The 17,440-nt window shown below is 30.5% G+C and overlaps 1 protein-coding gene across 8 annotated transcripts; it reads right to left on the reverse strand.

The window, feature by feature from the left end:
• Positions 1-5,322: 5,322 nt before the first annotated feature.
• LOC111038250 (zinc finger protein OZF-like) lies at positions 5,323-16,289 on the reverse strand. Of its 8 annotated transcripts, XM_022321314.1 has the most exons (6): positions 16,071-16,289; positions 12,761-12,992; positions 12,241-12,654; positions 9,298-9,549; positions 6,124-6,375; positions 5,323-6,039 (listed from the first exon to the last, which is right to left on the reverse strand). In XM_022321314.1, the coding sequence occupies exons 2-6, from the start codon at positions 12,978-12,980 to the stop codon at positions 5,447-5,449; spliced, it is 1,731 nt and encodes a 576-aa protein (XP_022177006.1). In that variant the 5' UTR covers positions 12,981-12,992; positions 16,071-16,289; the 3' UTR covers positions 5,323-5,446. The 8 variants fall into 8 exon arrangements, with proteins under 8 accessions (XP_022177006.1, XP_022176996.1, XP_022177013.1 ...); XM_022321304.1 differs by having other exon boundaries at positions 5,323-6,375; positions 12,761-12,962; XM_022321321.1 differs by having other exon boundaries at positions 5,323-6,375; positions 9,298-9,465.
• Positions 16,290-17,440: the final 1,151 nt, after the last annotated feature.

A 17,440-nucleotide genomic window follows, 5' to 3' on the forward strand; every position in this document is an offset into this window, starting at 1 on the left:
TAAATTTAATAACCTTACAACAAATTAGGGACTAGGTAAACAATTTTAATAGCAGACAGAAATTTACGAAAAAACGGTTTTTGTCGAAATCATTGTATTTTTCTTTCATCCCCATTTTCTAGTCTTAGCAGTTTTAGTAATTTTAAACCATTAAGCCATGTCAACAAATACAACGATATAATTTCAATTTTAATTTCTTCAATGTGAAATGTAGAAATAAAATAAAAATGTCATTTAAAATATTATTGAAAACTAATAACCAGCCACCAAGTAACTCAGAACTTTCATTGAAAAAAAAATATGGAATCCAATGGTAAATAAAGTAAATAGACTTTCACAGAATTTAATGCAATATAGATATGAGCATCGTGTATATTTGTTTATACATGGTAATTTGTTTTGAAATAATTATTCCTATACAATATTTATGGTGATAAGTGCTAAAAAATATAAGACAAACGAGTGAGAGCGTAAGACTGAAAACACGATGACGTATAATTTTAACAGGATATAGGTAATAGGTATAAGTACATATTTTTAAAAACATGAATGCAGAATAAGATAGGAATTGTAGGGATATGAATACAATAATAATATACTTACCTTTTTACTTAATGAAAAAAATGAAATATACAATTATGAATATATTTTGAAGGTAAGTAATAGGAAAATAGAATGCTTAAAATGTAGCAAAGAAACATTTATTTAACTTACCTACCATAACCAACTACTAACATACCAACTACCCTACAATATTAGATAAAATTACAACATAGAAAAATATTAACAAATTCTTATTAATCTGTTCCCTGCATATCATCTATTTACCAATATAAAAACTGGAATACTTACTATCAGTGTGTGGTGGCTTTGTATAAACTATAGCTACATAATAGGAGTAAGGTAAGTAGGTAATTTTTATAATACTAAATATATTATAATATATGTACGGACTACAGATTACACAAACCCGAGTATTATCATCTTTGTATTTGGTGAAATCACTCAATTCAAAGTCGTCTTCATCAACATTGGATTTATCATATTGGTTGTTTTGAACATCAAACGTGTTTGAATTAAAATTATCAGCTAATTCGGCCTCCTTTACATAATTCAATCATAATTAAATTAAATTATACACTTAAGTACAAGACACATCGAGCGTTATTTTTTTATACGTCTGCAATCACCATTTGGAGCATTAAAAATACTCCAATCTTAACTTTAACACGGTTGTTTCTCTTTTGGCGCATTTAAGGGCAAAAGTAGAACATTTCCCAGTAGTCAAGTTTTTAACGGGAATGAATATTCAAACGTAAATAAACGAATTGTTAATTTGATGTAATCAAAAACAAATATTTTTTTAAACATGCGACAACATAGGCCATTGGGTGCGGGGTGGGTGGTACGGTAGGGTGTTGTTTCCGTACATGTTTAGTAGGTTTTTATGTTTATATGATTGTAACACATGTTTGTGACTTTGTGGCAAGGACGTGTTGCTAAAAACCCGGGTGGTCAGTGGTCACCCATCCGGGGACTAGCAACGTCGGCCGGTGCATACACTCAGAGCGTTTCCGCAGATTGATAGTACAGCCCCGTCTCACTAAGCCACTAAAAACATATTGCAATCACAGACTTAGGTAATATCTAACAGGTATATCCAGTATAAACATCATAAAGTCGTAAACGAATCAAACGGACGTATTGAGGTATGTGTTTTCACATGTCTGCCCTGGGTTATAGGTACTAAAAACATACAACATATAGCATTCTGAGTGCCCGATTTCATCACAAAACAATGTACGTGATTGCACTTCGTACGAAGTCTGTGAATTATATCATATAATATTATAAATTACTTGCCTCGTTTTGATTCATAGCATTATTCTCATCGATACGCTTTTCTTTCGCTTTTTTATTTCTTTTTAACCGCTGTATAGAACTATGTCGATTCAACGGGGAACAATATAAACTCGGTAGTATTAAATACAAAATTCCAGTAACTATCATTTTTTGAAAGTTTAACAACATAAGGTAAAATACTTACCTACATGTGCATTATTTTATGAATACTAAATGAAAATCAAGTAATAGGATTTATAGATATTAATGTATTATAATATAAACATAAATATATATAAATATCGTCATAGGAACAGTAGAAGACTACTCATATAGACCAGCTGGGTTGAAAACTTACAGTCCATGATTTATAGTCCATCGATTTATTAATAATTCAGAAATAGAAAAAACAATTTAAACTTCCACATCATTATAATTGGTATTAGTATTTTTTAGGAACATGTGGGTACGCCTAGACAAGTATATGATAGTAAAATGTATAATATATTTTTTAAATAAGGTTAAACACTCGTTTTATGACTGATGTTGGTAACCTACTTGTTTGTTGTTACTTACTTAGATAGTTCAATGTCTGCTTCATAAGTACAAGTAATTTTAACTTAAGCATAACAGGCCTTAATTAAAAAATACCACAGTTAGAAATTTGATAGTTTCAAGTTCACGGGCAAGTGTTAAAATGTACCATTATCTTCTTATATTTTATTATTACATACTACACTATTTTTCACTTGTAAGTAAAATTGTTTTATTATTTTATACAAGGTAAATACAAACCAGACACCACATAATCGTTACTTGTTTTGCCAGTTTCATAATAATAATAAAAATAATTTGTATACTTCAATAATCGTAATTTATCCAAATGCAAATATTATGATTAGATTAATGTACCTATGGACATCATCTGTATTTGAACAATGAATTTAAAAGGAATAAAACATAAATATTAAATTTATATAGTAAATCTTCACACAAGTTCTATATTTCGTCAATACAATATTCATTACAAAAACGGAATATAAATTGTAAAAATAATTAATTCATAACTAAAACCTACTTATAGTGCAAGTGGCCACAAAACTTGGGGTAAAAATTTGGTAAACCAAGTTCTCTTTCTAAATTAGCTGGTATTTACTTTAATTTAATTTTTGCATTAAAATTATAAATCATAGCCTAGATTACTTGGTAGCCACATGCCCTAAAACTACACGAAATATGTACTTAAAACTAGTTCTTCATTATGATTAACAATAACATTAGAATAGTTATATATTATGTACATATGACATAGTACATATGTACTATTAGTTTATTCTATAATTTAATTTATGAACATGATAAAATAATTTAAAATACTTACAAACGCACACAGTTTATTATTAATTTAATTTTTATGGGTAAATATTCTATTCAAACTAAGAAAAATGTAATCAGTCTATCTTCTATTTTGAATTAATTCTAAAAGCTATATTTGGGTTGTTTTGACAATGAGGAAGACCACAACATTTTTATATGGCAAGTTGGTTCTCAAAATTACTGATTTCATTGAAATAAAAAAGTAAGGAAAGATTATTTAAGCAATATTTTACAAAGCAAAATAAATATGAAAATTAAAATTAAAACTACTAAAGAATTGTTGGTTAATATTGCACCATTTTATGATGTGATTATTTAAAAATCTAAAATATATAATATGATAAAGCTAACTTAGGTTAATATTTTATTAGTTAATGTAAAATATATACAATATAATATAATGGCAATATTTTTACGCTTTATGTTATTTACATTAATATAACATATTTTTCCAGTGTAGGTAATGAATTACATCTACGCTGGTAACAATGTTTCAGCATAAAAAAATATACTAAAATTACTTGTTTAATACATATTTAGTTTAATATCCTAAATCTAATTCTAGAGTTGATTTAAAATAATAGTATTCTCTATACATAGGGCACGCTCACACACTTAAGCATTTATAAATAAACATGGTTGTTTTATATAATTTTATACTTCAAATGGCTAAAAAAATTATGACAACATTTAGTAAAGATAATAAAGTAAAAAGTATAATTTCCAAAACACGCGAAAAATCATGACAAATCATATATTCAAAACAAACGAAAAAATTCTTAAATGTCGTCAAAACATTACTACATTTACAACAAAAAGTGTAAAATTAAAATAATGTTGAATGTAAAATAAATCAACCTTCAATGGACATTCATTTAATTTTTAGTGTTTCAAGATTTAAAAATTCAGTTGTCCTTAATCACATAAGAAAATCAGTTACAACGAATACCAGACATACTCTCATCAATCATACTTACCTGGGCCTAAGAAGCATATAATTTAAAAGACACATTAATTTTTTGAAAATGCATTTCTTATGAACTTAGTATTTTTAGTAGATTACATAAAATGTCAGCATACATTTAGCTATACATAAATCATATTTCAAAGTGAAGATATTAAAACATAATATTTCAATATTTTCCCTAGTTTCTCAATTGAATAAAATTGTGGATAGGTTAATATGATATAATGGTATATTATCATCTTAAGTGTCTTATTAAATCTTAATCAATTTTAATGAAATATCTATAAAAATTAAGGAATCCATGAATATACTGCTGATAATACTAATATTTATTTAAAATTGATGAAACAAGCAGTATATTCAATTTTATATTGCACAACTGATACTGTTTAAAAAATGTCTAATATTTAGATATTATTTGTAATATAAATTTACTTTCAAATAAGAATTTGAAGTACTGAAATGTTTAAGGATTTCAACTTAAAATAACTCTTAAGATACAATATTAGGTATATTGCAGTTCAAAAAATAACTGAATACTTAGTATATTATAATTATAATTTATACGTATCGAGTCTAAAATTATTATTAACAAGTTTGTACTACCATAAATACCAACCAGAATGTGTTCTTAATTCTTTTTTTTTAATGTATCATAGCAAATATTGTGTCATTATGCTTCAAAGGCACAGTCCAAGAAGCCAAAGTACAATAGTATCACTGTCCAAGTAAAAATACATGGTAATAATACACCAAAGTTAATTCAATCATTTCAAAACACAAGTCTGAAAATTTAATGAGATCATCATCGGTTCTCACACATATCATCAAAATACTGATAGTGATATCAATAGATTTGCGCGCAATTCAAGTCAAGCCATTATAACTGTGAATATACATATACATATATATATGTATAAATAAATATATACATACATACATGTATATAAGAGTATATAAGATCACAAACGAGATGGGTTCGTTGCTCAGAGGTGTTCATATTTTTAATAAAATCAAACATAAACGAAATTGTAAATGTAGTAATAAATAAAATGTTTAAATAAAACAAAACCAACGAAAATCATATTTTTCCGACAAAAAATCCAAACATTTTTAATCTATGAAATAAAAAAAAACAAAATAAAGAAAAATGAATGACGATTTCAATTGGAAAAATAATAAATAAAAATTTTCAGCGAAAATAAACAGAACGAAATTGGAAATAAAAAAAAAAGTCGTCATGTCCGAACTGCAAGAAGTTTACGTGACTGCGGCTAATAGGCTTGCGGCGGTTGGCGGGGGAAGATGGAGGTTTGGAGGCGGAGGAAGAACAGGCAGTCCAACTTGTGTGCCCACACTGACAGAGTGCTGGGGCATTGGATGGGGCTGATGCAGGCCGATCATTTCCGACACGTTCTCTTGCTTCATCAAGTGTTTCAACATGAATGAGGCATTGGTGCCGTGATCTTTTGTAAATTGTCCAGACTGAAATTGTTGTTTAGTATTGGTGTGACTGCGCCGGTGCGACACTAAGTGTCCTTTGCACATGAAATCCTTGGGGCACAGATCACACCGGAACGGACGATCGGCCGGCATGCCCTTCTGATGGGACCTCTGATGGAACAGGAGGTTGCCCTTGAGGCGGAACGCCTTGCCGCAGTCGGTGCACACGTACGGACAATCGCGGGGATGGGTCAACATGTGTTCGAGCAACGGTTCCTTGGCAGAGAACACCTCGGAGCAGATGATACAATTGTACTCTGCCCCCGGCGCGTGCTGGCGCACGTGACGTTTCAGATGTTCTTTGCGTGCAAAGGTTCGATTACAGAATTCGCAAGCGTGTGGCGACTCGCCTGTGTGAATACGAATATGACAAGTAAGATGTTCTTTGCGCGTAAACGTTTTAGGACAAAAATGACATCGGTGTGGTGACTCACCAGTGTGCTGACGGATGTGGTTGGTCAGGTTCTCTTTTCTGGTGAACGACTTCATGCAGAATGTGCACTTGTGTGGCGATTCGCCGGTGTGCCGCCTGATGTGGTTAACCAGATGATCTTTACGTGTGAACGCCTTCGGACAGTACTGGCACGGGAACGGCGTTTCTCCTGTGTGTTGACGCTCGTGGTAAACCATGTGGTCTTTACGCGTGAATGATTTCGAGCAGTAATTGCAGTGGTGAGGTGTTTCACCTACACAGTGGACCAAACAAAAACCCATGTCAATCAATCGAACACACGCACACACACGCAAACACACACACTGAACATTTAAGTAAGTATATATGTATATATATATTATATATATTTATATAAAAAAAGGTAACTTATTTTAGTGCCCACTAAGACTAACACCACCAACCCGATTGCAAAAGGTCACATTAAAAGGCTTGCTCTCTCATTCCTCTTCTATCTTTTTTAAAAAAATTTTTTTTATCACCAAACTTGTAATAAATAAATATAATTATCATTATAATTATATATACACATATACACTTATGTATGTTTAATACTATATATACCTGCATACGTGGTTACATACATACATAAATTTATATATATATATATATATATGTATAAATATTTTTTAATATTGTAAGTTAAATGGGTTTTGATTTGGTCCACACTAACATTTAGCACAATATTGTGCAGAAGATCTACCAGTTAATTTGTAAGGAATTCTATGTAAGGGCCTTAATAATTTTGCAAAACAATTGAAAGGAGTTTAAAAAATATGTTTATTTAGACAACTATGGTACACCTGCAAATCAATTTTGCACAGATCGGGTTGTTAAATCTTATTTGTAACAAACACAAAAGCTTTAAGCTTTGAAGAGACACAGAACAACAAAATTAACATACGATAGTTATTTCCCCTTGGCGACGAGACTTAATACAATAAATATATTATACATATAATATAAATTTAAGACCATCAAAGACTTCAAAATGAGTCTCTTTGTAGAAATAGTATATTAACAATGGGTTATTATGGGTTAAAAAGTAACCCATAATTAGTTGCGATAGTAATAGTGACAGTATTAAGAAGAATTTTGATGTTCTAGATATCTCAGCTTAGCCCCCAAGAATGACAATTATGATATTTTTACCCTGACATACTGTATGAATTTTTAATTTGGTTAGGAGTACCATTTGTTGCCTATAGGCGTAACCGACAATTTTGAACCCCCTGTTAAAATAGATAAATGATAGGGTTAACAATTGAGTTTTTTTTCTAATCCTTATAAGAGTTCAGTGTCATAAATGGGCACATAAAATAAGAACATTTTTTTTAAAAGAAAGTTTGAATAATAAGTCATATATTGTAACTTAGACTATAAATATCATGTTATTAAATAATTTACCTTACGTAATTTTGTATATATATATGTATATACATAAACATAAATACACACAAAATATACATATATATATATACAAATAAAACACATTTGTGTGCAAGTGCTATGTAAATTTTGCCTGGCATAAATATTGGGGAAAAAATCACAGGTTATATGTTGTGTGCGATCACAAAATAAATGAAAAACTTATTAACTAATAAAATAAATCTTGATGCTTAACTGTATATAAGATTCACAATGTGAACAATGTAAAATGGAATAATTAAATAAATAATACCTAAAATATAAAAAATAAAAACCAAAGAAATAATGATTTCTACACAGTAAAATTAATAATTTATTAATATTTACATAAGACTGGAAAAAGTTTAAGGTAATATAATGCTAAAAATAAATCAATGTTAAATATTGTTACCTTTACCAATTAATAATAGTCTAAGATAAAATATTATAAATAAACATATACATGAAGGACTTACAGATTAAAATTAAAGACTAAAAAAATATTTAACTGTTAATAATCATGAAATTATTAAAAAAAATTATACACAATTTTCTGTAACTTATACATAAAGAAAAAATTCTAACATTAACTCAATGCATTAGATTTCATATTAATGTTAGCTTATTCTATGATAATAAATGTTCATTAAATAAATAATAATATATTCATTAAATAGATACAAAATATATATTTATATAATATATATTGATAACTTTTATATCAAAGAATTATATGTATAAATCTATTTCGTAACTTTTTATTTAATATGTTTATGATATGAAACATTTCTCTATTCCTTTTTAAACACGTTATCTTAGCGAACAAGAACACCAAACCTGGCCTATTGAAAATTATGAAATGTATTTTTTTCTTATTCAAATCTTCTAATTGTTCCCTAATTTATCTATGTCACAGCTGCTAATAAACTAGCTCTAGAATGTGGAGTCAAGTGCTCATTATTCTGAGGTGATGGTAAAGTAACCTGCGTTCCCACACTAACTAACTGAGCAGACTGAATGCTAGTTCCATCTTGCTGTTGTTGATGTAAAGTTATTAATTCAGGTCCATCACTGCCTTCTTGTTTTACCAAACCTTTGAGTACAAATGAACCATTACTAATCTGAATAGTAGCAGGGAAATGAGAATTTTTTTCTGTATTACGCCTATGAGACATATCATATTGAATGGGTCGTTCTGATTGATTAGTCAATTGATGAATATTAACTAATTCTCCATCTTCTTTACCATTCTTAATGACAAAAGAATTATTTCCAATTATTTGAATTGTGGCTGGGAATGAAGTTTGAACTTTTGGGTTTGTATGGCTACGACGATGTGAAACTAGATGGCCTTTAAACATGAAATCTTTAGGACATAAATCACACTGAAATGGTCTATCCATGGGCATACCTTTTTGGTGGGAACGCAAGTGAAACAAAAGATTTCCTTTAAGCCTGAACGATTTCCCACAATCTGTACATACATAAGGGTAGTCTTGTGGGTGGGATGCCATATGTTCAAGCAATTGCTCTTTGGTGGGCATAGTTTCATCACATATAAGACAATTATACTCAGAACCAGGAATATGCTGGCGCATGTGGCGCTTTAAGTGTTCTTTACGCGTAAAAGTACGATTACAAAATTCACAGGCATGTGGAGACTCGCCTGTATGAATACGAATATGACAAGTAAGGTGTTCTTTACGCGTGAAGGTTTTAGGACAATAGTGACATCGGTGTGGTGACTCACCCGTATGTTGGCGGATGTGATTGGTCAGATGCTCCTTTCTCGTAAACACTTTTAAACAATAAGTGCATTTGTGTGGTGACTCGCCTGTATGACGTCTGACGTGGTTCACCAAATGGTCCTTGCGAGTGAAAGCCTTTGGACAGTACTGGCACGGGAACGGCGTTTCCCCTGTGTGTTGACGCTCGTGGTAAACCATGTGATCTTTACGCGTGAACGATTTTGGGCAGTAATTGCAGTGGTGAGGAGTTTCACCTATACAGTGGACCAATAAACATATTAGCTAAATGTCAAAAGACAAAAAACTCTTTTTTAGTTTAAGTTACCTCATAAAAAATGTTTATTTTTCATGTAAATTTAAGAAGTCTTCAGAATAATATAAAAACAGAAGACTTAGACTAATGAATTTTTATTGGTCCACTATATACCAATTACACTAGAGCGCTAATAATATCAATACTTATTTCTTAATACTTCCTATACATATTTTTTTAAATACAATACCAAAAGTGTTGTGTAAACCTATTTTGCTTGTTTTATTCTAATTCAGAAGTCAGGACATAGACAAATATTATTGACACGCACACAACATTATTGATTAGGTTACCAACCAATATCTTCCTAATAAAATAAGGCATTTGTGAAACAAAATAAATGAACTCAAATTAAATACCATCATAATATGTTTCGGTTCATTATTTTTGTCGGATACGCTTAAAATAAACAAAATTAAAACAAACAGGCACCTGAACGAAAATGAAATAATTTAAAACTATCAACCAATAAAAATATATATTATATATATATATATAAAAATGTAAAAATAAAAAAACGGAAAAGAAAACTCAATGGAACGAAAAAAAACAAAAAAAACAATAATAAAAAAAACGGGAAGAATGTAATCTTAAAGAGCAATACAACTTACGATAAGTAGAAGGACCAGGCTCCATGTTCATAGAATATTCGGCAGCGTTTTGTATACCACCTATAAACCGTTCATATTTTTCAAAGAACTAGACTACTGCAGTAAGTACATCAAAACATCAAAATTGTAAACAAATTTTGTATCTCGGTGACACACAACCCTTGGAACTATTATGAGCAAATTTAATTATTTTATACATGGTATTTTAACCTACGAACCAAATAAATAGAAATTTGAAAATATAGTTACTCCACAATTTCACTAAGTTAAAAATCTGATATGATTCACTGTATAGCCTTGAGATTTTAATCTCCTCGACCAATATTTATAATTTAATTAAATTATTAAAATAAACATAGACTAATTTACTAACACAAGATCATGCAAAAAAAACATATTTCTCATCCTAAAAATACGTTTTATGTCATAGAATTGAAGTAATCATCCTAAATCACATAAATGATCAATGTTGTTTATAACGTGCAATCATTTGATTGAACTGAAAGGTCAGAATAATTTTTAAAATTACCATAAGAAATAAATTCAAACATAATTTCCTGAAAGAACTAACAAAACAAACAAAATATAGCGCTCTAGTGCAATTGAAAACTACAAACTAATTATATATATTTAATCAATTATTGTTCAGATTAAGTGTAAGAATAATGAAAATAACGCACATCCAAGTTCTTTTTGTCTTCAATTCTTATAATAAATAATATAGTATGACTGTCAAAATTATAAAAAAAAAATTGAGATTCATTATCGATGAGAAAAATTCATTATTTATTATTATTCAGAACAATGAAAATTCAAAACAATAAGTAAAGATACTTAATTTTAAATTTGAACAAATTGTTCAATAACACAAAACTAAGTTTAACTCAGTTAATATAGAACATTTTTGCAATAGATAGGTAGTAAAATGTATCAAGGATGTATATGGTTAACAAAAAATATCATAAATTGTATGACTTGAATTACTCGACATCAACTACAATATAGTTGAACGATTGGTATAATAAGCCTATTAATAAATATGTATTGTGAATAATAACTTTTTAAGAAATATTATTTTAACTTTAAACCACTTATGAAAATATTGTTTCGATAGAATAGAAGCATGATCAACATGTAGCTTCTTTACAATACATTATTATATCCATTCCTTTTTCATTTATTTATCTTTCTTATTTTAATAAACATTATGTAGCTCTCTTGTAAAATGTACATTGTTAGCTTTAATTGCTTTGAGCAAAATGTATTTAAAATGTATGTCCATATATCCACAAATTGAGAACTAAAACAAATGGACCTACAAATTATAATTTAGAAAAATATCTTATAATAAGTACCAAGGGTTGTGTAATTCCAATTTGTTACACTAGAATTTCACAAATATAAATAGACAACGATGACAAAACTTTACGACAAAAGTTAAAAGATAAAAATAAAAACGCAGCATCAATGAATAATAAAATATTATCTCAGTAGTAATACCAATAAAACATAATCAAATATTGAAGATTAAAACAGTAATTCAACATATCTATACACCTACCTAACTCATCACGGAATAAATATCAATTAGAACCAACAATAAATGAAATAACATTTCAAAATATTTATACAGAATTCATATACATATACACATTAATACTTCTGTAAATGTACTCATATTTACACACGCAAACAAAATTATAAACAAAAACAAAACAACTGATTAGAAGACAATAACTATTCAAATTACCGATTAATTATTAAAACCAATGATTTAATATAAGTAATGAAGAGTTATAAGATGGTAGGTAGGTATAATTTTTTTTGTTTTTTGACCAATTTTATGAATCCAAAGATAGAAAAACATTGAAGTGAACATATTTCTTACACTCTATCTTTCAAATAAAATTGTATAAAAAATAAAATAATTAAATATATATATTTAGATAATGGACGTCTTAGTGTCTAATTTTATATTTAAGCAAAATAAATTAAAATGAGAATTTCTAAATTATACATACCAGTATGTTGTCTCACATGATTAACCAAATGTTCTTTGCGTGTAAATGTTTTGGCGCAATAGTCACATCTATGTGGTGTTTCACCTGTATGCCACATTACATGATTTTTGAAATGATCTTTTCTGGAGAAATATTTTCCACATATGTCACAATGAAATGGTGAATCAGTGATATGGGTTCTGCGTTCACCACTTGAACCCGATATTTGGGTTCCACCTGATGCGCTACTCGGTGCAGTCGCTACCGCTGCTCCTCCCAATTGTAGCATGAGGCTAGAGCCTGTGATGTGTGTACGGCGTTCATTATTACCATTTGTCTGATTATTACCAGACGAACCTCCTTGACCTGAACCAACAGCAGCTGCAGCTCCTCCAAGTTGAAGCATAAGACTAGAGCATACTTTTGTGGGATCACCTTAAAAAAGATTATCTTGGTTAAAATATGGTTCTTTAATTTGTAGGTGTTATTTAATTAATAAATAATTTATACTTTTTTTTTAATATAATAATCAATAACTCACTGAATGTACCCCAATTGACTCTATGCTGAAGCAATTCTAAATCGGACACTGAAGTTGGAGGTGTGAAATGAGCATGTGCAGGCTGTGGTGGACCATCCATATTTTGATGATGTTCTCCGCTTCGATCTCTATTTATGCTCATATTTTCTGGTGGCATTGGGACCCTTAATTCACTAGCTTTCAGCACTTCAGTCATGTTAATCTGAGCAAAACAGATCATAAGTTGAAAAACCTTTAATACAAACAAAAAACAATATGCTATGATAAACTAATATATTCTTTCTAAATGTATCGTGTCGAATAATTAATAATCAAAATAATTGGTTTGTATTATTCTCGTGTGGGTATACGAAGAATCAAAATAACCTAATGATCCAATTTTAACCATTTACTGTAGGTAATAAATAATACATAAATTATACTTCTATTGAGTACTAGTTCTATATTTATTTTAATGAACAGTAGATACGGCTTTTTCGTTATTGACCTACCTACTGAAATTATTATCTTAAACATAATGTACACGTTCATATCATGTTAACAACTTTTTTAAATTTAAATCTATTTATCTTTTTTTATGAAATTAAAATTATTATAATAATTTACTAATATTAATATTAACTAAAATCAAGAAAAATAGGTACCTGAATTGTATTATCCACTATTAACAATAAAAAAAAATTAAATAATGCAAAAATATTGTCAACATAATATTATCTTTACCAGGTAAGTTGGTATCAAAAAAATATCTACCTACTCAAAAAATAATTAAATTATCAATATAAATTAATAGATAAGTATTCTGTGAGTACTGGGCCTAATTTCATTTCAACAGGTACCTAAAAAGAATAAATTCTGAATAAAATTTAGAGTTTTGATAATATTTGCACAAGTTTTTGGTAAATTGTGTATTAATTGCAAGTGATTCATTTGAAAACCCTAAATAATAGCCCAGCAATGAGTGCCATATAAATAAACCTAAGGCAATAAACTAACAGAAAAAAAACATTTACTACTAGACTTAAGGATTATACTCAAACTGTACTTAGGGAGTGACAAACCAATAATGTAAAACTAGGTGAATGCAAATTAGAAACACTTTGAAAATAACTTTTGACCATCATAAACTATAAATGATTTATGTTGGTGTATATTTGTCTTCTGTTAAATGAATGCATAGTTAAGAATCTTACAATATTTCTACTTTTGTCTCCTAACAAAAACTAGTAGGAACTTATGTATTATATATTTTGATTGTTTATATTTACCTTTACCCACACATGCATTTGAATAAAAAACATGATACTTAAAATTATACAAAAATCAATTTTCAAACTTTAGACTAATTTTTAATGATTTTATAAAAGACCCATATTTGAAACATTTAAAATGCTGTTTTGTTATTTCCATTACAACGATATGAACTTTTGAAGTTGGTTGAAGAGTGTTTCAATTTACCAGGTATTATGGTACCATGTGTACATAATAAATAATTGAACTATAATTTGTAATTGTATATTTATACCTGCTATATGGGTTTAATATATTTACACTTACGTATAAGTAGCTACAATACCATAATTAGTATACAATATATCAGTTATTATAATTTCATATTAGTAATGGCAACTTTGTGATGCAAATATGGATTCATCAAGTTTTAAGTTAAATGAAGTTAATAATATTAACTAAGATTTCAAATGGTTAACTAAAAAAAATGATTAAATGAAAATGGGTTTTCTGTTAAAAATAAAATAGGTAGTAACAAGAGATTATTTTAGAATATGTTGTTCACAAATTGGTTTAAAAATTTTAATAGAATGTAAGTGAACATAAAAAGAATACTTAATAAGCTACCAACATTTGTTAGTTGCATTAAGATAATTAAATAGAAAATACCAAGGTAAATAAAACACGATCAATAAAATAAAATTTGATTATTTCTTTTATTAATAGCTGATTTTTAGTTGGAGGCAATAAAATGTATTAAAACATAAGATTATTTTAACGTAAAAAAAGAAAATGCTCAGTTCAAAACATTTTAAACCAAAACATATTAAAATATTAAAAACAATGCTATAGTCTAAACAGTTAGATTCATAAAAACTATTCAAATGTTATAAATCTACTTCGAATAGTTATTATATATTATTATTATTCTCAACAACAAGGTAGAGAACCATCAACAGAATTAATATTCAATATTAAATTGTTAATACACACATACACTTTTACCAACATAGCACAACATAATATAAATATTATACGTAAATATAAATTCAATAAAATGTAAGCATTCAGTACAAGGCCATTACGATTTGCTGCCGTAGACCAAAGACATTCCATGAAGATCTAGTAACAATGTATAGATACTGAATCTAATACTGGAGGATTTGCATCGAACAGAAATAATTACCTATTATGCTTAGGCAGTATGCATAATTCACGTCGAGGTCATCGAGCGCGAAGACAAAGTACAGCAATCGATGTTAGCGAACGATACGACCGGACAGCAGCCTGAACCTACTAACTGGACGGTACGACTACCAGCGAATAGGCATCTCACTCACACTCATTGCACTTACACATCCATGGTTATGACGAATTATGTAAATGATATATTATGTATATGTGTGCATAGTTTGCACATCAACAAATACGTCAAAATATGTACAACATTATGTTTACTGATGTATTACATTATACATAGAGAAAAACGCACAGACATAGAATAGGACGCAGACACAGCAAAATAGGAAAAGCGGTTGACTGGAAAAATTGGTCGCACAGTAAGCGAGACTTAAAAAAATCAATACCCACGGCACAAAGCTTGGGCTTGGCCCAGGCGTTGACGCGCGTAATGACTGACAAAAGGACCCCCCGAGTGTGCCGTTTTAGTTGGGCCGTCGACAGATTTTGCGAGCCGCGGCCACCAATTGTACAGCGCAATAATACAACGGCGCGGCCGACTACGGGCCCGCGAATCCGCCGCGACCGGCCAATATGGCGCCGAGGCCCGGGCCGGCCGTCGCGCGCGTCCGACATTTTGTAACGCGGCGCGGCGTACGCGGCGAGACGGCCGTCTACGGGCACGGCTGTCGGCCGTGGAACGGGTGAGACGTCGGGAGACGGGCGCGCAGGGAACGCGGAGCGCACGGCGACGCCGGAGAGTGCAAGCAGGGGTGTGTGTAGACGGGAAAAACGTTACGCCGCCGCCACACGACAAAAGGCGGACGGCGGGTAGATGGGAAAAAAGCCCTTCACAACCCTGCCCATCGGTGTGCGGCGGGAAACCGCCGGTTTTGCTTACCGTATGCCTTCGGAAACGCCGGTGACCGGTGCGGAGACGTCCAGCGCGTTCTAAACGCCCGTTTTGCCGGCGCGGACACTGCTTTTGGACATTATTTGCGGAGGTTTGAGACGGAGAAACGCGTTCGTCGGTGGTGGCACGATCGATTGTGCGGCCATTTTGACGGGCGAGGGGGAATGACGTCACTGCGGGCACGGCGTCGGTTCGGTTGTCCGTCTCTGTCGCACTACCGCGGAGGTACCATCGTCTTTGTCCGCCCGCAACGCCACCGCACCGTGCGTGCCGGGGAGGTTAGATAACTGACGGCCGCCGCGCAACGTCCTTGCATGCGCACCAGCGCACTCTACACTCCGCGTTCTCCGCCATAGTCGCGTCACCCGTCTGTCGATAATATATAATACATAATACACATATTATATATGTATATTATTTTATATAGTCATAGTGGGTGGGCGAGGGTGGCCGTCGCCGTTACGTCTGTTGACTATTGTAAACGACTTTCGGTTTTTGTTGCTTATTATGCCACATGATATAAATATATAACGTAACAATGTATTATTATTACCACTTTACGGGCAGCGAATTTTCGATTTTAATGTTAATTATTATTATTATTCCATTGGTTTTAATCTTGTATGTATGGCGGGTGACACAAGACGATTTTTATACCACATTCATAATTATTATCCAATCCAACATTAAAACCTGCATTAATAATGTTTGTAGGTCTAGAATATTATTTATACCGATGTGGCTATTACTTGTATAATAAGTTATTTACTGGAGTATCAACTATTAACATTGAATGCTTGTACCTACAGATGACTTACATCGGCTATCACCAATGAGGCTATAATAGTATGAACTATAATGGGCTATAATGGGCAAAAACTTAAAACAATTTTTATATCCTTGTAGTATGAAATTATTACAGTACTAAAAAACTACTTATTGTTTTAGAAAGTGTAAAAACCTAGATAATTTCAAAAGGCATATTATGTAGGTATAGTTATATATTACCTACAATAAAAAATATGTTGTTTAGTTGAAATAATGAATACATAGATGATTGCGATATCAGATATATGCATATAGTTGTTCTCGAGTAAAATACATATAAGACTACCTGTCTACCTAGGTAAAATGGTGTGAATTCATTTTCGTGTAGGTACCTAATTAAATTAATATTTTAAAAACCAAATTTAATTTGCATATCATTATATATACCTTTATAAACACTGCAGTCTACAGATTTTGCAGTAAAAGTAAATTGTATAGAAAATTATAATATGGCTAAAATTGTTAGCAATTTAAAATATTGTAGAAATTAGAAGACTATTATTATACTACAGTAGGTATAATGCGCATGC

Source organism: Myzus persicae, unplaced genomic scaffold (assembly GCF_001856785.1).
Source record: "Myzus persicae strain clone G006 unplaced genomic scaffold, MPER_G0061.0, whole genome shotgun sequence".
Taxonomy (NCBI): domain Eukaryota; kingdom Metazoa; phylum Arthropoda; class Insecta; order Hemiptera; family Aphididae; genus Myzus; species Myzus persicae.

What these genes read in the sequence shown, in the direction of transcription:
- LOC111038250 (XM_022321291.1), bottom strand. Translation starts at nt 12,980, where the DNA reads ATGATCTGTTTTGCTCAGATTAACATGACTGAAGTGCTGAAAGCTAGT. An exon ending in TCATGTGAGACAACATACTG is followed by an intron (nt 9,550 to 12,240) that starts GTATGTATAATT and finishes TCCACTGTATAG; the next exon opens with GTGAAACTCCTCACCACTGC. An exon ending in TCACATCCGCCAACATACGG is followed by an intron (nt 6,376 to 9,297) that starts GTGAGTCACCAC and finishes TCCACTGTGTAG; the next exon opens with GTGAAACACCTCACCACTGC.